This window comes from Cannabis sativa, chromosome 4 (assembly GCF_029168945.1).
Source record: "Cannabis sativa cultivar Pink pepper isolate KNU-18-1 chromosome 4, ASM2916894v1, whole genome shotgun sequence".
In the NCBI taxonomy this organism is placed as follows: domain Eukaryota; kingdom Viridiplantae; phylum Streptophyta; class Magnoliopsida; order Rosales; family Cannabaceae; genus Cannabis; species Cannabis sativa.
In genome coordinates, this window is record NC_083604.1 from 72,902,891 (window position 1) to 72,924,332 (window position 21,442).

Here is a 21,442-nt window from a genome sequence, read left to right on the forward strand (position 1 = left end):
TATAGTGTTGAAGAAGTCGGACCCATGATGATAATATCATCAACGTACACTAGTAGATAGTATGTGACATTACCATGTGTATAAAGAAAAAGTGATGAATCTGCCACAGAGTTGCGAAAACCAAAACTCAATAAGAATGTACGTAACTCCTGATACCAAGCCCGGGGAGCTTGTTTAAGACCGTAAATTGCTTTCTTGAGTTTACAAACATGAGTGGGATAATCTTTGTCAATGAAACCAGGAGGTTGAGAGTTGAGACATATAAACATCTTCAGTGAGGTTACCTTGTAGGAATGCATTGTTGATATCAAGTTGCCGTATCAACCAACCATTAGTAACAGCAAGGGACAACATGAGTCGAAGAGTGGTTGGCTTGATAACTGGGCTGAACGTTTCAGAGTAATCAATTCCAAAACGCTGATGAAAGCCTTTGGCCACTAGTCGAGCCTTGTACCTTTCAATGGTATTATCGGGTTTGTATTTGATACGATAAACCCATTTGCATCCCACTACATTTTGGGAGGGATGATATTAGCAGGAGGGGAAGGGAAAGTGCCATCAACATATTTATAAAGATCGTGACCCAAAAGTTGTGCCTGGATTTGAGTTTTCCAAGCAAGATAGTTAGTAGATGTGAGTTTGATGGTATTTGGAAGGTGAAGAAGAATGAAAGGTTTGGTGGGATCTTGAGCATTATTTAATTGATTGGTGGCCATAATGGTGAATGGAAACACGAAGGGGGGGAAAAAAAAATTAAAGATCAAAGTGCTCTGATACCATGTGAATGTTGGAAGCAATTGATTATTATTAATTGATAAAGAGCCTTTATATAGGCGTGTACATTTACAAGAAGGAATACTGATATATACTACAATCAAGGAAAAGATTGACTAGGTTATTAACAAACTAATAACAATAAAAGAGATAGAACAGAGGAATATACAAAACAACTCTAACGAATATAATGGTACAAATTGTTATAGTTTGACTGATAATAGCTGGCAGTATTATCCTTCTACAATGTTGATACATTAAAAAAGTGTGGGATTAATTATTCCTTTCCATTATATTAATTTGAATAATATTTTTAAATAAATAAATAAATTTAAATACCATTAATATTATAATTTATTATAAATAAAATATTACGATATATATAGATTTAGTCTGTAAGATCGGTTTTTTTATAACTGAGTTATTTTTATGTTATTAGCAATAATATATATATGCATTATAAATAAAATTTATGAGAATGGTGTACATAAATGACATAGCGAACAAAAATAAATAACATAGTGATATATAGAAATATTTATTTTAATTAATAAAAAATACAATAAAATTTAATATTTTCTAATTAATAAATAGAGTAATTTGCGGCAAAACCCCATCAACTATAAATTTACTTGCAAAAAACCATCAAACCTCATATTTTGGTGAGAAAACTCTCCAAAGTACTGTTTCGTTTACATTTTTAAGGTGCTGTATGTCCAGCCTCGTTAAATCCTAATTTTGCCAACGTGACAATGACAGGTCACTAAAAAATTATCTTACGTGGCCATATTTTACAAAATAAAAATAAAAATAAAAAATAAAAAAATTTAAGAGTAATTTGCGGCAAAACTCCCCCAACTATCAATTTACTTGCAAAAAACCATCAAACTTTAAAGTTTTTTGGATGATTTTTTGCAAGTAAATTAATAGTTGGGGGGTTTTGCCGCAAATTACTCTTAAAGTTTATATTTTTATTTTGTAAAATATGGCCACATAGGATAATTTTTTAGTGATCTGTCATTGCCACGTGGGCAAAATTAGGACTTAACGAGATGGACAGACGACACCTTAAAAATGTAAACGGAACAGTACTTTAGAGGGTTTTCCCACCAAAATATGAGGTTGGATGGTTTTTTGCAAGTAATTGATAGTTGAGGGGTTTTTGCCGTAAATTACTCTAATAAATATATTTCTTTGATGAATAATTATTTATTTTTATGTATAATTAACATTCTATAGATACAATAAAAAAATATTTTTATTGTAATTTTTTAAAATAATATATAAGATTTCTGTACTCAAGCAAACAATATAATTCAATTAACGGGAATATGATTAGATATTACCCTACACAACCAAACACACTTTACACATTTCTTTATAATCATATTCTCCTTCATAATACCCTATAATTAAATTATTTTGAACACCTCATACTAAACGCCCGTAAACATATTAATTAAAATATTGTTTATTTCAATTCTGCAAGTTAAGGTGGCGTTTGGTAACACTTTTTTAATCAGTTTTTTGTTTTTAAAAGTAGAAAAGTGAAAATATTTTTTCAAAAACATGTTCTATAAAACTGTTTTTACTTTTTAATTTTATAATTATAAATCAAAATTTTAAAAACAAAAAAAATCACTTTCAATATTTTTTTAAACAGTTTTTTTTCTTAATCAATCTTTTGGATTACGACCAGACCCGGACCCAAATCCCCTCCCTACGGCCCTGGCGCTAAACCTGACTTTTGACTTGAACCCGAATTCGACTCCGGACCTAGACCCGACTTAAATAAAATCAAAAAATAAAAATAAAAATAAACTTTACAAAACACACTTTTGTTTTCTGTTTTTAAAATTGAAAAATAAAAGTGGTTACAGAACGCATTTTTGTTTTTCAAAAAAATTTTTTTAAAAACAAAAATTTTACTTTCATTTTGTGATTAAAAAATTAAAAAACAAAAATATTAACAAACGACACCTAAATTCATAAATCTGATTGATAGTAATTCAATTCTATTCTGATGAAGTCTAAGTAAACATACCATTAACATCAGTATAAATTATTGTTTGGGAACAAAAATCCTAAACAACTAAAAAGAAAGAATACAAATAAACGATTAATGGTCACTATCAGTCAAGCAAGTTGCCAAGTCGGTTACTTGTTCAATTTTTATTTTATTTATTTATTTTAATAATAATAATAATAATAATAAAAAGAAATAAAATCTGTAGATTTCTGGGAGTTTTGGACTGGAAAGGAAAGGAAACGAAGCTCTGGAATTTGAAACCCTTTCTTCGGTTGGTTTTCCAAAGCAGAATTCAAGCTGAAATCCAACTAACCATGGGCTCCATTCCACTTGCTGATTCTCTATCCATGGCCATGGCTACCGCTCACCTCACCACCAAACCTTCTTCTTCTTCTCCTTTCACTTCCCGTCTCCCATATCCCTTTCTATCTCCTCTCGCTCCCCGGCTTCTTCCCTCCCTATCCAACGCCACGTCTTCCGATTTCCTCTTACGATTCCGTAGGTCCTCCCTCGTCGCTGCTAACAGCACCTTGACAGCCAATTCTGTACCGGTACATCATTCTAACCCACTTTCCTCTTTGATGTTTTTGTTAATTTTTTCGCATAATTTTACTTTTCTGTAAAGGAGTTTTCTTCCAAGGTTGAAGTTAGAAGACTGTTTAAATGTGTATGTTGGTAAATTTATTTTGATGGGTTAGTGTAGTTTTGTCGAAATGAGTTGGTGTAGCGTAAGTAGTCTAGGAACTTGGGAATGTGTTAGTTTTGGAGTCTTTTCAATGTAGAGTAAGGGTATCTCAAATCAAACGGTCATGTTTGTGGTTTGCTCCTCTCAGATTCGAGCCCCTCTCCTAATCACTTACATAAATTTTTCTTTTTAGCCTCCAAAAATTGTTGGATACTGTAGGATTAGCCATTACGGGGTGCCTATATTTTTTTAAAGAGAAGGAAAAGAATTAAGAGAGAGTTGTTATTTAGATGGTTGCTTTAATTTGTGACTGCAAATCAAACCAAAGCTTCAATTTTGGTGATAATATAGTAATAGTGTACCATAGGTTGTATTGGTATGGGGTAAGGGAGGGAGATATGAAGGAAAGAGGAGAGAAAGAGAATGGCTGAACTTAAGTAGATACACAATCTCAAATTTTATCGTTAAATAGTATTATTTATGAAATTATTTTTTGTCTGGACTCTCGAATTGCAGTAGATTGATCAGTGTTACACCAGGATACTGTTTGCAAAAATGAATGAAATACAACAAAAGAGGCAAGCTTGCAATTATTTCCAAAGTTCAAGTAGAATTTTTCACAAAAAAAATAAAATAAAATAAGTGTCATAGTTCATGGAAAACAAAATCTTATTTATTCTATAATGTTTTTTTCTTTATGGCCTCCAAATATTGTGTTGGATGGATATTGGGAGGTGCCTCGTCGAAAAAAGGACAATAATTAAGAGAGGTGTTATTTAGATGGGTTCTTTAACTTGTCACTGTAAACCAAAGATTCAATTTTGGTGATAATATAGTATATATACCTTAGGTTTGTATTAAGGGAGGGAGATATGAAGGAAAGGGAGGAGAGAAGGAGAATGGAGACTGTACTTTTCTATTAATTGTGTTTGGTACTGAGTGAGAAGGTTTTATTTGTACAACGAACTCTAAACACACTTGGAAGAATGGAAAATTTGCTTAAAATGAAAATTTGTGATACACTGCCTAATTTTCTCACTAAACCTTGTTTGCTAAGCAACAATGGTACTTCAAAATATATTTATGAATCCTCACTTTCCTTTCACCCACCTATGAAGCACACGTGATCAGCTTTAACTTTGAAATAGTATATTTCATTGAGTTGTGGTTTGCCCCTTACCTTTTTTGGCATTCAATTCCATTTTCTTAACTTATAAGTTTACATATATTTTTTTTGCTGAGTAAAATTTACATATGTTGTTCAGGCAAAAAGTGGAGTCTATACTGTTGGTGATTTTATGACAACAAAAGATGATTTGCATGTGGTGAAGCCTACAACCACTGTTGATGAAGGTATTTTTCATACTTTGTCTGATCATTTTACTCTACTTGCAAATTTTCTTTTCCTTTTATTTTTTCTTAAATCTTTTCTTACATATTTACTTGTGGTGTTGTTGCTACAGCATTAGAAACTCTTGTGGAGAACAGAATCACTGGTTTTCCTGTGATTGATGAGGATTGGACGTTGGTAATTTACCTTTCTCTACGAGGTCATTTATCTTAGTAAATATATATTAGTGAATCCAAAGATGTGTGCTCATGTATCATTTAATTGGCTCAACTCTCTTTAGATTCTAGTTCCAGACTGTCAAATGATTTTAATTTACAATATTGGAAAGCATACATTTAATTCAGAATTTGATCAATCAAATGAGTCTATTCTAAATTTTGAAGAATGGGATACTTATGCTGGCCCTAAGTCAGGTTATGCATAAGTGCTGAAGTTTGAAATAACCTTGAAGTTGATACTTATAGGCTAAATACATGTTTGTGAAATTTTGATTGGTATCTTCTTTGATATAGGACTAAATGGTGCATGCAATTTTTACAATCTTCAAGTATTATTTTTGAAGTTTCCAAATTTGTGTGTCAACTATTCAAAGTTCTGCATCACAGTTCCGAATTACATATGTTTGTTATTCATTTGGGTGTGCCCTATTTTTTAATAAAATGCTTATTGAATTGACTGGTGTTTGAAATAATTTTGAAGGCTCTTTGTTGGTGCAGGTTGGTCTTGTTTCTGATTACGACTTGCTAGCACTGGACTCTATCTTCGGTAATTGATTACAAAACTATTGTTTGCTATATAATTGGGCCTTGTATTGGAAATTTGCTTATGGGTATTTAGTATTAGGCAACTTAAAACACTACGAGGCTGGAAAGTTTGTGTATGCTTTAAGTCATCCCTTACATAATTCACAATGTCCTAATTTTCAAAATAGGTGGTGGACGACAGGACACGGGTATGTTCCCTGAAGTAGACAGCACTTGGAAAGTAAGTGAAATGTTTTTTTTTTCTTTCTTAAGGTTTAATAATTTAATACAGCTGATTGTCAAAATTATTTTCAACTTTTTAATGAGGAGTTTCGTTTAAATTTCTATTTGAAGGGTATTTGAGAAAGTTATATTTAGAGTTCATATAGATTTTAGTTGTTCTCCACTATCTTTACTGTGCTTTTATGGTAAATATCATTTTGAGTGGGCATCAAATTTAACTTAGTCTCACAAAGTGCTCCTGCTGTAATTTTTACCGCAGACTTTTAACGAGGTGCAGAACTTGCTCAGTAAAACTAATGGCAAGGTGGTTGGCGACGTGATGACCCCAGCTCCTGTTGTTGTTCGCGAGACCACTAACCTTGAGGATGCTGCTAGGTTTTATTTTCATGCTATCTCTATCTCTTCTAACTTCAATTCACCCATTAGATAAAAACTAAACATCAATTTTTCCATATTACATCAAATGCCAGATTACTACTCGAAACGAAATACCGTCGACTTCCAGTTGTAGATGCTGATGGAAAACTGGTAATAGATGCAATCCTTTTTTATTCTTTCAATGTTCAATCTTCCCACCATGTTTTCAATTTTCGACTGGTCTTCTAACAATCGACTTGTTTATTCTGCTAAGGTTGGGATTATTACAAGAGGGAACGTAGTAAGAGCTGCTCTTCAAATGAAACGTGCCATTGAAAAAGAATAGTAGGGACATGGAGAGATTGTTAGTAGAGATTCCAAGTAAGAAGCTCTTCAAAGTGCTTTATTCTAGAAGAGGTTGGCTGCTTTATGATATGTACAATTTTGGTCTATGTCTGTATAAAAACGTCAGCAACATTTTTCTCAACATTAATGATACAACTGTTGAATTCCAAGTTAAATGGACCCATGCTTGTCAACCCCCACCACTCCTTGGAGGTGAAAGAAAGAAAGAAATAAGAGGAATAAAAAACTATGAATTATGTGTCATATTATTGTTATAATTATTATTATTAGACTTAGCTACATTGTAATATCATGCTACTATATATACTTTTATAATATCTCAATTGCTCAGAAAAATTGAATTCAGTGATTTAGTTATGATAGTCAACAGTGTTAAGTAGAGGAAGAATTGCATTGCATGTGGTGTGTAGTTATTAGTTAACACTGTATCTGCATATATATATATATATTTATAAAGCGGTTTTAGTACTGTGAGTGGTTGAACAGAAGGAACAGGAGTTGCTCAACCAAGATCCAAGTACTGGTTTGTTGAGCTATAAAGTTGACAAAAATGGCTGAGGGTAGAAAGTTGACAATGTGAAATTGATAAGCAAATGTTTTTTATTAAACTATATGTTGATATAGTTTATATGAATGAAATGATTGTCTAATTGAAAGAAAATATATATTAGTCATTTAACTCGAGGTTAGCACTTAACAAGGGTAAAGACCTTACAAAAGAAAAACAAGGGTAAAGTAAAACGGTTGAGATAAGAAACATATTCCTTTTCCTAGAACATCTACATCATTGAGATTTGGGAAGCTGTTTGTCAATGTAAATAAGTTTTTTTATATATAAATATATCTTGTAACATAGAAAATAACATGAAATGTTCCGGTAATTGAGGACCAAATACTTGTCCTATACTGGAAAGTTAGCATGGGATTGGGAGTTGTTAGCCAAAACATGGATTACAGCTCAAATCAAAAACTCTGTTTTTTCTAGGCCATTTTAAACAAAGAAACTAGTTAGTATAGTATAGCTAGCTCCTCCTGATATTATCATTGTCTTTGTAGTGGGGAGTAACTAAAGACTTTGAAGGGCTTTGTTATTTTGACCACCTTTGCTAAAAAAAAAAATAATTTTGAACCCCAATCCCCATGGGAGACAAAAACCAATCAAGTGGTAACAATCATCATGATGATGGGTGCACCACCTGCAATCTTTCTTTTTTCTTAGCTCATTTGCCCCCACCACAACAACAAGCCCCAAATTCACAATCACCTACAGTATAAGAACCAGAAAATACCTAACTCTCAAAAATCTTATCCTCTTTATATTTATAATACTTATATTATAGCATAGCTTTAGTGGTTAGTCTGGTTCTTTGTACCAAAATGCCATATTGTAGGCCCTTATTAATTTTCTCCTTCTTCTTCTTCTTCTGTTATCACTGTCCTTTATTCAAATTTAAAGGTGTTTATTGGCTCCTAAAAATTAACCCTGTTTTATTGGGTTTCTTAAAGAACAAAAGACTCAAAAACACAGATAGTTATAAAGACTAAACCTGATTAAACCAAAAATTAACAACAACTAAAATAAGAAAGGTGGAAAATATACTTGATTCTGCTAAAGCTAATTTACATTTTTTTTTTTGCTTAATCACTTTTTACAAAGGCCAAAATTTCTTGGTCGACATACAAATTACAAGACTAAAAAATTCAACCAAAAAAAGAAAAACTAAAGAGGAAAGTAAAGAAAAAGATAGCAGAGTGGGAGTGGAAGTGGGAAAAACTACAACTTCAATTAATGAAAGTGGAGAAGGCGTCATCATTTCTTCAGCCGTCAAAAAAACATAACCTCATTCGGCGCACGTTAGCAAAACCAAAAAAAAAGGCTGCTCTTTTTTTTTTTTAAAATTCTTTTTTCTTTTTCCCTAATCCGAGTTCCTATCCCACTCCAACTCACCGTCCGAGTTCTCCGGTTCGGGCGTTTTATTCAAGTCGGGTCGGTTCAATAACCCGGTTCCAGGTTTTATCTCCTCCTCGACGGCGCCTTCCCCTGAATCCGACTGGCTATGGTTGTGATTGTGGTGAAGATGGTGAATATGATTATGATGATGATGATGGCGTAAAGCGGCTTGGTGCGCGTCCACTCTGGCGCCGACCTCAGTCGCCATCTTTCTAATTGAAGCCGCCGACATGTCGGCGGCGGCCACGCAGCCGCATCCACCGCTTTCTTGAGCTAGCTCAGGAAAATTAAGCCGAGCCGATGGTCCTCTTAGGTAAAAAACAGCCGTATCGTAAGCTCGAGCCGCCGCCACAGCGGTTGAGTAAGAACCTAACCAAATCCTCGAACGTTTGTTGGGTTCTCTAATCTCAGCGACCCACTTCCCCCACTTTCTCATCCTTATACCCTTGTACTGCCTCTCTCCTACTCCTCCTCCTCCGCCGCCACCACCACCTCCGCCGCCTCCGGCTGCAGTTCTTTTCCGTGTGGTTTCTCTCGGCGGCGGTCCAGCTGTCTCCATCTCCGGCTCCACCTCAAGATTCTTCCTTTAATACTTTGTTGTCTCGTTTCTCTTGGTTAATATTTCTTGATTCTGAGACCGACCCAGTTCGAATTTGGGTCTAAGAAATAGTGGGCAGTGGTTGAATCTTCATAAGCAAGTAAAAAATCTAAACCAGTAGAGGCAGAGCCAGGTTAGGGAAGAGAAGAATAAAAAGTTTGGTTTTTTAAAAACCAAACAAAACTGAAAAGAAGAAGAAGAAGAGGAGACCTCTCATGCTACTTGGCCACTATGTTTGTCATCTGGGTTAGCCTCCACGTTGATTATTTCTTCCGACCCAATTTTATTTAAAAATGAAATAAAATAAATAATAATAATATTAATCAGAAAATCCAAATTCACCGACACAATCTCACAAATATGTAATTTATAAATATGTGGAAAAAAATAAATATTTGGATTTCCTAATTAGTAATAGGTATTGAGGACTTCGTCCGAGAAACACAGGTTGTAAAAACTTATTAGATATATATATATTATGAGGTCTCTGTTTTGCCCAAGTGAAAAAGGAATTCGATTTATTTATTTATTTATTAAAACAAATAATATTAATTTTTTTTTTGATTATTATTAATTACCGAGTGGTGGTGGTAGGGTTATGGGTGGTGTCTTATGTGGGCAGGTGAGGTGGAATTCAAAGGTTGAGAAAAAAGAAATGTCAATTTTCACGGTAAGCAATTAATTTTTTATTTTTATTTTTTAAAAATTATTTAGATTAATTATTTAAAATTTTTATTTCTGAAATAATTTTTGTTCTAATTTGTTAGAGAGAGGTGGCAAAGGGTAGGTCGGTGGTCGGTGGATAGATACCGTTAGAAATTGACTTTCCCTCTACGCAATAACGATTTGAGTGGATGGGCATTTTTGTCCTTTTAATACAATGTTATTTTTGGGATCAATTAGGGGTAATATGGTCAATTCGTATTCTAATTGGCCTAATTAATATTGAAAATGAAATCTTATTATTAATATTTCAGGGGGCGGCTTAATATATTTATAATGTCAACATCATTGTTGCTTGTTAGCATCTATTTATAAATAAATTATTAATTATTAATTCTTAATTATTGTTCTATACAAAAAAAAAAAAAAATACAAATAAAAATAAAACTAAAAATAAATTCTTAATTATTGTATTTCTTGACATTTTTTTTTAACTTTTCAGATTTACCAGGTTGAAAAGTGATTGGTTCTGTTGAAGGTGGAATAAAAATTTTTTACTGTAAAAAGTCTTAGGGCAGACGTGAATTAATAGTATGATTTTGGGAATTGCATATTTAAAAATATCTCTTTTTCTTTCTTTGGGTAATTAAAAAGTGAAATCAACATATATCAATATTGGAAGATGAGATTTAAACTTGAACAATTTAAAGGGATAATTTTCTTACGAAAATAAGTGTTTTATAGATAGGTTATCAGGGTTTAGGGCAAATATTATATTTAATAAAAGTTATTGATTTAACTTTTTGTTTTATTAAATGACAATTTAGACTTTGAATTTAACTTTTGTTATTTGTTTTATTATAACCAACATGAAACCACGAATATATATAAAATATAATTAATTTGATCCTAATACTTTCAGATTATTATTATTTTTTAATTAGATAAAAATTAAACTCGATATTTATTTTATATTATTTTAAAAAATACAAGATTTGAATTGTTATTTAACAAAACAGAAAGTCTAATCATTATCTTTTATAAAACACGACGTCCAAAATTGTATTTACCTCTTAGTCCATTGTCCTTTTTTCAATTAAAACTATACAAATACAATATTTTATATCTACTTATGGGAATGACAAAATCACAACAAAGATTATGAAGAAGAGTACTACGAGACAAATCCTGAAGTAGTACAACTCCAGCAAGAAATGGAAGACACCCAAAGGAGATTAGCTGAAGAAGAGGAGGTCTGACGTCAAATGTAGGAGGCTCTTGCATGCTTGTAAGCTCACACTAATCTCCCCGATGAAAATCCCTCAGCTGAGAAGATCAACAACCCTGCAGCTGGACCGTCTATTCTAGTGAACGATAAAGGAAAAGGTGTCATGGGTGATCACTAGGGGTGTTCGCGGTGCGGGTGGTGCAGTTTTTGACCATTTTTTTCAAACCAATCCGCACATGCGGTTTTTCCAATTTCTCAAACCGCACCCACACCGCGAAACTAAAAAACCGCAAAAACTCCATCGTAAAAAATGGTGCGGTGCGGTGCGATTTTGCAGTTTTTGCGGTTTAGACTATCACCAACAATTAAACTATCACAAATACAACTAAACTTGAGCAACACATGTAAAAAAAACCATAAGACTTAACTTAAATATATATATAAAAAATTAAGTTTCAATAATATAATAATTAGTATAATTTGGGTTGAACATTCACATATTGGACCTAAATAAATATAAAAATTTGTATTTTTATAATGTGCGGTGCGGTGCGGTTTGAACCGCATATAAACAATTCAAAACCGCAAACCACACCACACCGCACGGTTTAGGAAAAATTCAAACCGCGACCTCACCGCAAAGAATTTCAAACCGCATTTTTTTGTGGTGCGGTGTGGTGCGAGCGGTTTGATGAACACCCCTAGTGATCACCAACAAAAACCCACGAACAATGTTCCACAAAACATGCGAACCACAATTGACCAACCCATGCAGAAAGACAGGGACGCTCATGTCCCAAGGCTGGGTCAACCGATCAATTCGTGGAGCAGAGTCGTGCAGGATAATGGTCTAGGCACTCAGGTGCACGGTCCCAATGTTCGGGGATCGAAAAACCACCCCGGTGATTCTATTAACCAACATGTTCAGGTAGAGGACCTAGACCTTGAAGATAACATGTCTACAGTGGAACTCAAGGCCCACTTAATTGTGAAAAGAGCAAGGGCGAAGGGTGAAAAAGCCATACCTCGCAGATACGATATGTGAAATAGCATTAATGATAGAATCCGAGGACATGAACATTTGAACGATCATACAAGATGGCTGGAAGATTAGATAGCTTGGACTGGAAGAAAAGTGGATCCGCGTCTGATTCAAAAGATGAAGATCTGAAACCATATGTGAAGGGAATTATCGAGGTGCAACTACCAAAAAACTTCCAGATGTCACAAATAGAATTGTCTGAAGGTAAGAAGGGCACAGAGACCATCTATTAAAATACAATAGACTGATGTAAGTGGCGTAGGTCGGTAAAGATACAAAGTTTCTATGCTTCTCTTTGACATTATCCAAGTCTATCGAGGATTGGTAGAAATGATTACCATTAAATTCCATCTAGAGCTTAAATGACCTATAATTCGTGTTCTAGAAACAATTTATCGCTACAAAAGACTTTGTTATGAGGTCAGTTTGTTGATTGACATCAAACAGTAACCTAGAGAAAGTCTCAAGGCATACATCCATTGAATGATGGAAGCGGTAGCTAAAACTAAAGTAAATAACAATATGAAGTTGGTGGCTCTATAATCAAGAATTACAGCAGGGTCCTTATTTTGGAATGAAATGCAAACGAAGAGGGCTGACACATTGTCAATTTTCTTGATAAGAGCCCAAGGATTCATTAGCTTGGAGGAAACATATACTAGAGTCTTTGGAGTGGCTCTGACACCATCACTCAATGCTGACAATTCCGTGACTGCACCACACTTGCTAGCTCTATCTATTTTCCCTCCCGAAACCCAATACACAATGACATCTATTTATAAACCTACTGCCTTGGGGTATGCGCCTCCAACAACAAGTTTCTTTAGTTTTAGAGCAACACATACTAGATATAGTGGTGCTCCCGAATAGGCACAAAGAAACCAACATGCAAAAGTTTTGGAGGCAGGAGTGAGCCGGTCACAGAATAAGAGAAACTGGAAGAGCCAGAGTTAGAGTGAGGCTCCAAAGAAATAAAGGAAGGGATATGAACCCCAGTATACTGAGTATACCAACTTAGTTGACATGCGAGAAAATGTATACAGGGGTACATGCAACTCAGTCCACTACCGAAAGCCCCCACAGATGTAAAAGGGGGTTAAACATAAGAAAGATCCTAGTAAGAGATACGAATATCATAGTGATGTTGGGAATACCACTAACGAATGTGACCACCTGAATGATGAAATGGAGAACCTCATAAAAAACAAATGCCTCCACAAGTGGGTAAGAATTCTTATCATTTATATAGGACCAATGGTAGGTCAAGGATAATTGGTAATTCCCAGATAACAAGGAGTGGTTTATCCATAAGCTCCGAGAATCTAAGCTTCTCAAGGGCTCCCAAATGTCCAAGCTCCTGGAAACATCCAAGCTTTCGTACTAGGAAACCGTTATCCACCGGGTAGGTGTTCATAAAAATTGAAAAACTGAAACTGACCATCAAATCGATCAGACTGTAACCGAATTTTTGGTTCCACGTCATCAACAAATTTGGCAGTCAGTTTCAGTTATGGTTTTTTTTGATATGGCGGTCAGTTTCAGGTTTCGAAATAAAAAAATGGTTAAACCAAAAAATATCAAAACCGCTAAAAATCGCCATAGACTGCCAAAAACCACCTATAATCGCCAAAAAACCATCCAAAATCACCAAACTGAAAAACCACTAAAAACTGCCAAAAGTCGTACGGTTGGTTGTAAACGGTTATAATTTCTAAACGGTTGGTAGTTCTTGTAAAATAAAAATCGTAATTGACCGGTTGGTTATAAATTTATAAAAACCGACCATAACTGACCGATTTTCACCCCTACCACCGGGGACAGCTCTACCACCTGTAGATAGTCATGTGGCCACGATATCTGGAGGTCCACATATTGTCGGTGGTACAAGAAATGCTCAAAAAAGATATCTCAATGAGCTTGGCTAGGAAGGGGAAGTTTGTGCCTTAGTACAAACACCAACTCAAAGGCCATGGATGATGGGTCTGCCTATTTCATTCGTAGAGGAAGACATGAGGCACATGTACTTTCCCCATAATGATTCTTTGGTGATCGAGGCTTAAATCACCAACAAAAGAGTATTCAAAATGCTAGTGTACAATGGAAGTTTGGTCAACATCCTATTCAAGGTCACGTTTCAAGCGTTTGGATTAACTGAAGGAAACTTATCACCTTTCCAGATCCAACTTCAGGGCTTTAATGGAGACTCACTACTTCAAATGGAGAAGATCCAACTCCCGATTACACTGAAAATAAGGATAAATGGAAGCAATACTTCTACGACCTTCAAGTACTACACATTTTTTTATGCTGGATTGTCCACCCACCTGCAATGCCATTCTGGGATGACCTGTCCTAGTTGAATTTGGAGCAGTAAACTCTATCCAACACGTATGGATGAAGTTTTCATGTGATAATAAAAGTATTGGGATAGTGAAAGGTGATCGAAAAAGTGTGTGAAAGTGTTATAACACCTCGTCCATTTCAATTTTTATGGTTAGAGAAGAAATTGAAGAACTAATGTTTGAGGCACCTTCCTAGCTATAACAGGGGTGGCCTAGAAAGAAGACGAGCTAGACCCCCGAATGGGGGTAGAAAGAATGATAGAGCCAATAGAAGACATGGAATAAGTGAGAATCAGTGAGATATATGCCAATAAGGTTATAAAAGTAGGTTGAGCCCTGCCTCCAGCCATAAAAGAAGAAATAGTGTCCACAATCAATGGCAACCAAGATATCTTGGCATGGAATCATGTTGATATGACAGGGATTAATTCCCAATGGTATTTTCCATGCCCTGAACATTGACCAAAATGTCACCTTAGTCAAGCAGATGTGGAGGCCACTTGATTCGGTACGCTTAAAAGTCGTCAAAGTGAAAGTCAAAAAGTTAACAGCCATAGATTTCCTCAAGGAAGCACTTTACCTAGTACGGGTGGCTAATCCAATACTTGTCCCTAAGCCAAATGAGACTTGGAGGATGTGCATAGACTTCACTGACTTGAACAAAGCATGCCCAAAAGATTGTTTCCTACTTCCGCACATAGACTAGATGGTAGACGATGCATCTGAATATAAACTACTCAATTTTATGGATGCGTACTCAGGCTACAATCAAAATTAAATACACGTGGCAGATCAAGAGCACACTAATTTCCAAACGGACAAAGGTGTGTACTGCTACTTGGTCATGCCTTTTGGGCTGAAGAATGCCAGAGCCAACTACCAACGACTAGCTAATAAGATGTTCAAGGATGTGTTGAGAAAGAACATGGAAGTATATGTGGATGACATGTTAGTCAAGTCCAAGACAGCTGGGGAGCACAACAATGATCAAGAAGAAGCATTTTCTATCATTTGGAAGTATGGTATGAAGCTGAACTTAAAGAAGTGCACCTTTGGAGTCTCCTTAGGGAAATTCATGGGTTTCATCGTTAGCTTCTGAGGAATCAAAGCCAATCCGGAGAAGATTCAGGATTTTATAAACATGCCTTCCCCAAGAAATCATAAAGACGTGCAGAGTTTAATTGGAAGGATTGCTACTCTTGGCAGGTTTGTGTCCAAATCAACAGACAAATACAATTTATTTTTTAACGCCTTACGCGGAAGCAAGCAATTTGAATGCACAACTGAATGTGAGCAGGCCTTCCAGACGTTGAAGGAACATTTGATCAGAGTTCCAGTGTTGTCCAACCCAATTAAGGGAGAACTGTTACTTGTATATGGAAGTGTCTGTTCAAGCCATCAGCGTCGCACTAGTGCGAGAAGAAGGAAGGGTACAACTTTTAGTCTATTATGTAAGCAAGAGATTGCTGGGCACGGAGTCCAGGTATCCGATGATAGAGAAGTTTTTCTATTTCTTATTGATAGCTTCAAGGAAGTTAAGACTGTACTTTCAGGCCCACGCCATCAAACTATCAAAGTACTCACGAACCACCCCCTCTGGTGGGTCTTGCAAAAGCCAGAATCCTCATAGAGATTGCTGAAGTGGGAAATGGAGCTCAATCAATTTGATATACAATATCAGCCAAGAATATCCATTAAGGGACAAGCCTTAAAAGATTTTATTGTGGAATGCACCAGGATAAACAATGATCCGGAAGAACCAACTTTAGACTAAGAAGTCTGGAAGATTTATGTTGACGGAGCCTTGAATGAGAAAGGTAGGGATAATGCCCATTTCCTCACAAGGGCTCTAGCTACAAAATGCCCTCTGATTTGAGTTTGCTGCCTCTAACAACAAGGCAGAGAATGAAGCAGTGATTATCAACTTACACTTAGCCAAGGAAGTCGGAGCCAAAAAATATCGAAGTTTACAACAACTTCCAGCTGGTGGTAAACAAAATATATGGAGAATATCAAACAAAAGGAGAAAAAATAGTTGCTTATGTAATGCCCTAACCTCTAAGGATGTCACGTGTGTGCTTTTATAAATTAAAAGGGTTACATCGATATAAATATTTTTTCGGGGATCCCCTGTTACAAAAGTTTTACAAAAGGTTTTGTTCAAATTTTATATCAAAATAATATATAGTCAAAGTGCCAAAAACATATTCTAACAACTCGCACTGCAAGTTGGATAAGTTGATATGTACATTTACTAGAGAAGACTGCTGACTCATGGCTAACCTAATTTACCCTTGCCTTTACCTGCACCATAAAGCACCCATGAGTCATAAAGACTTAGCAAGAAAAGTAAAAGATAATCATAAATAAGCAGTACAAATAATCACATATATAACAATCCAATTCTACACAGGTATTTGTTTAATAATACAAGTTATATTTGTTACTTCATAAAATAACCCTTTTCATTGTTGTCTAATGAGGCAACCCTGATAAGCTTAACCAGGCATTCAGTGTCACTATCATTACCTAATAAGGTAACCAATAAGTAAGAAACCTAACAACGATTTCAATTGAGAGTAATGACTCTTTCTTGTAAAACAGTAATTACTATGTCTTATAATTGACAATAATTGAATCACAAACGATAATAATTGTATCTTATCTCGACATTCTAAGCGGTACAAATGTATTTTTCTTATCTCAAATCCTTATTCAGGTGTACTGACCAACCTGAGTGGAGAATAGACGATGATCTCGGACCCTACGTCACAATAATAGTAAATTAATTAACAACTTGATCTAATCTGTTCTAGGTCTTAAATTTAAAAGCAGAAATTTCCCTATTGATAAATAGCGTGGTAATATTCTAAATATCGAGAAAACACAAAAATTGAGATTCCCGAGCTTCACCAAAAATGGTAGACTGTATGGAAAAACGGCAAGCCATTTTTCTGCCATGTAAAACAGTTTACCGTTTTACTGGAAATAGTCTACTTTTTCCGTCAACTTGTAAAGTGGATGAAAGAGGTAAAAAGAGAGGGCTAGTGTGTAGAATTATAGGTGTGGTTGGTCTCGGTGGCAAAACAAGGTAGCTGTAGGGATAACCTATGGGCTGGTCTCTCGAGCCTTCTTTTTTTCGGTATGCCGCTCCGCGAGCAAGGTGCAAGAAAGGAAGAAATTTGAAGATGGACAGACAACAAGCACTAATTTCCTTTTATGATTCTTTTTCCGCTTTAGCACAGTTTATGTGGAATCATAGGGAAGAAACCCCTGAAATTCATGCCCTGTGTCAGCGTGCTGTAGATTCTGGTAAGAACTGCCTCTATGCACAAGTTTCCGAACTTCTATGTCGTTTTTCCCAGCAAACAACAACTCAATTTTTATGCTTCTCAAAACCACTATAAGCCTAACCAAATGATACTAAACTTCACAGAACAGTCCAATATCATAGTTACATCAAATATTACAACTCAAATAACTTAATAACATCACCAATAAAAAATCTACCGTTAGAGTTCACCTCAAGCTTGAAGCTCTTAACCAAATCAACAATAAAACACTTTAAATAACTCTATACTAACTCAAATTTAAGATTTAATATATAATCTAACCTATAACAATTTGTACAGAAGCAAGAACACCTAAAACACCTAAATTCCAAACTTTAACTCAAACAATACGAAGAGAAATTAGGGGTAAGGGTTACATTGATCTTCCCTTTGCAATTTCACCTTAACTTACCTAAAATCCTTGAAAAAATTGATGGAAATGGCTCTGACTTTTTTTGAGTTATGGTTGGGTTCCTTGGTTCCTTTCTTAACCGAGCAAAAGAGGGAGAGAGAGCAAATGATAACTTTGATTTACTTAAGTCTATCTAATTAAAATAAGATTTAGAATAACCTATTAATTTACACCAGCCCCTATTTCATTAATAAAACAAAAGAATTAACTTAAAAGAAAAATTAAGTGAAAAGACCATTTTGCCCTTAACTTAACACTTACGTAATCTTTAACCTACGGATAATTTTGTTCATAACCAATTATCCCAAAATACCCCAATAAAACTAAACCCAACCAAACTTATCAAGATCACCAATACCACAAACTAATATTGTTATGACATTTCTGGCCACCAATCAGGTCTCCACAGTTGTCGGACCTAAAAATATTTTATTTCACTAATAGCATATATTATATCTACATATTCCAATAAAATCTTTATAATTTATAAATTATTCTTATTCATCAGTAGTAAGATCATAATCCTACCCATTATACCCATAACACTTATTATTTCATATTTTATAAAATCTTTCCTAATTATTAAAATTAGATTTATAGTTTATTACAACTATTCTTTCCTTATAGAAATTTCATCCTTAAAATTTACCTGAACAACTTGGGATGCTGCTCCAACATCTGTGACTCTATGTAACACCCTAACTAGCATAGGCGTGTTAACGTGATTTAAACATACTGTGCAGCTCGTTCCTAATCAACGATGTTAATGAAAATCGTGATTAATTAAAATTTTGCTATTTAATTAAAACTTATAATATTACATACAAAATATTTTGGGATCTCGATTACAAAATACTTTACAAAAATTTGCTAGTCATTTACAAAATATTTGTCGCCCAGCGACTAACAACAAAAGCTCTGATGTCTCGAGGATCGTACACTCGAGGCCTAACTGCCCCGACATGTACAATCTGCATCTGCTCTGTAACATCCCCGCTTCAAGCCTCCATTGGGCCCTTCCACCCACGGAATGAATGACTCTTATACACGAGTACGCCACTCTGGCTGCTTCCTGGATTGATGACTGACCCTACAGACCACCACGAGTGTTTCCAGCATGCTTTGTCCTCACTCGCACGCTTCCTGGGAAAACTTCCCAGGAGGTCACCCATCCTTAAATTGCTTCAGGCCAAGCACGCTTAACTATGGAGTTCTTTCGAGATGGGCTACCAAAAAACAAGATGCACCTTGTTGACATAAGTAGTACCAATCAATTCATTTAAGCCCTCTTCAACTGTGTAGTCTCATACCTACACAGTCTCAGAATCATCCCACTTGACCTTCCCCAGGCGATGTGGGATTGCACAGCTTACCCGGTATTTCCCCTTACGGATCACGGGACTACTGACTGTCACAATCACCCCCCCTTACGGGGTCCGACGCCCTCGTCGACCACACTTCCGGCTGGGTCAAGGCTCTGATACCATTTGTAACGTCCCCGCTTCAAGCCTCCATTGGGCCCTTCCACCCACGGAATGAATGGCTCTTATACACGAGTACGCCACTCTGGCTGCTTCCTGGATTGATGACTGACCCTACAGACCACCACGAGTGTTTCCAGCATGCTTTGTCCTCACTCGCACGCTTCCTGGGAAAACTTCCCAGGAGGTCACCCATCCTTAAATTGCTCTAGGCCAAGCACGCTTAACGATGGAGTTCTTTCGAGATGGGCTACCGAAAAACAAGATGCACCTTGTTGATATAGCTAGTACCAATCAATCCATTTAAGCCCTCTTCAACTGTGTAGTCCCATACCTACATAATTTCAGAATCATCTCACTTGACCTTCCCCAGGCGGTGTGGGATTGCACAGCTTACCCGGTATTTCCCCTTACGGATCACGGGACTACTGACTGTCACAATCACCCCCCCCCCTTACGGGGTCCGACGTCCTCGTCGACCACACTTCCGGCTGGGTCAAGGCTCTGATACCAACTGTAACGTCCCCGCTTCAAGCCTCCATTGGGCCCTTCCACCCACGGAATGAATGGCTCTTATACACGAGTACGCCACTCTGGCTGCTTCCTGGATTGATGACTGACCCTACAGACCGCCACGAGTATTTCCAGCATGCTTTGTCCTCACTCGCACGCTTCCTGGGAAAACTTCCCAGGAGGTCACCCATCCTTAAATTGCTCCAGGCCAAGCACGCTTAACTGTGGAGTTCTTTCGAGATGGGCTACCGAAAAACAAGATGCACCTTGTTGACATAGGTAGTACCAATCAATTCATTTAAGCCCTCTTCAACTGTGTAGTCTCATACCTACACAGTCTCAGAATCATCCCACTTGACCTTCCCCAGGCGATGTGGGATTGCACAGCTTACCCGGTATTTCCCCTTACGGATCACGGGACTACTGACTGTCACATGCTCTTCCTCACGGTTCCTCGGCCTTAGTCTTGCCCTTACCTACACATAAACATAGCACTGTGAGTCGACAGACTCAGTAAAAAAAGCATAAATCATATAACATACATAAATTCTGGGTTATGATCAGACGCCCATACCCCTGACCACAACCCTAATCCCCGTGTCCCACACGGTACTGAGTCTCGAACGTTCGTACGGCGGTACTTTTGGCATAGTAACAGCCTATACTCGGTACGCTAGTCATACTCTAGCCGTACCGATGTGATACTGTATCAGCCTATACTCGGTACGCTAGTCATACTCTAGCCGTACCGATGTGATACTGTCAAATAGTACGGTGCTATCGACCATAATATTAGCCTATACTCGGTACGCTAGTCATACTCTAGTCGTACCGATGTGATACTGTCAGATAGCACGAAAGCCAATATACATATCTAATGTAATTTAACAGGCTTACTAACATGCACGCTAAACATGTAAATACATATGCATACTATTATACTAATCTTACCTCGATTTCGAATTCAGGTGTGTCGGTCAACCTGAGTGGAACAATCTGCTCGGTGAATTACAGGCTCCTAAATTACATCAATCACAATACTGATAAGCGATACGCTAAATCACTTCCCGGGGACTTAAACTTGAAACTAAAAGTTTCCCTATCGATGAATAACATGACAATACCCTAAACAACACAAAATGAGAAAAACCAGGGTTCCCAAATCTGCCCCAACTGGTAGATCGGTTCCCCAACCGAAATTCCAGTTCTGGGAGGAAATCCTGGAAGCCAACTGGAATTCCGGTTCCTATAGGCCTCTCTGAACCGGAATTTCGGTTCGGTGCAGGAATCACTAAAAATTTCATAACTCGACCAAATCAATCCCAAACCAAT

General features: G+C 36.3%; 2 protein-coding genes across 3 annotated transcripts; one reads left to right on the plus strand and one right to left on the minus strand.

Annotated features, from left to right (window-relative positions):
* Positions 1-2,790: 2,790 nt before the first annotated feature.
* LOC115712173 (CBS domain-containing protein CBSX1, chloroplastic) lies at positions 2,791-6,884 on the plus strand. Of its 2 annotated transcripts, XM_030640423.2 has the most exons (8): positions 2,791-3,354; positions 4,754-4,841; positions 4,952-5,016; positions 5,556-5,604; positions 5,771-5,823; positions 6,085-6,200; positions 6,296-6,353; positions 6,457-6,884. In XM_030640423.2, exons 1-8 carry the CDS (start codon positions 3,118-3,120, stop codon positions 6,526-6,528), a joined length of 738 nt encoding a protein of 245 aa, XP_030496283.1. In that variant the 5' UTR covers positions 2,791-3,117; the 3' UTR covers positions 6,529-6,884. The 2 variants fall into 2 exon arrangements, with proteins under 2 accessions (XP_030496283.1, XP_060970436.1); XM_061114453.1 differs by having other exon boundaries at positions 2,981-3,354; positions 6,296-6,884.
* Positions 6,885-8,127: 1,243 nt separating this feature from the next.
* On the minus strand, positions 8,128-9,590 carry LOC115712174 (ethylene-responsive transcription factor RAP2-10). The gene is made up of 2 exons (XM_030640424.2): positions 9,308-9,590; positions 8,128-9,206 (listed from the first exon to the last, which is right to left on the minus strand). Exon 2 carries the CDS (start codon positions 9,056-9,058, stop codon positions 8,465-8,467), a length of 594 nt encoding a protein of 197 aa, XP_030496284.1. The 5' UTR covers positions 9,059-9,206; positions 9,308-9,590; the 3' UTR covers positions 8,128-8,464.
* Between the last annotated feature and the right edge of the window lie 11,852 nt (positions 9,591-21,442).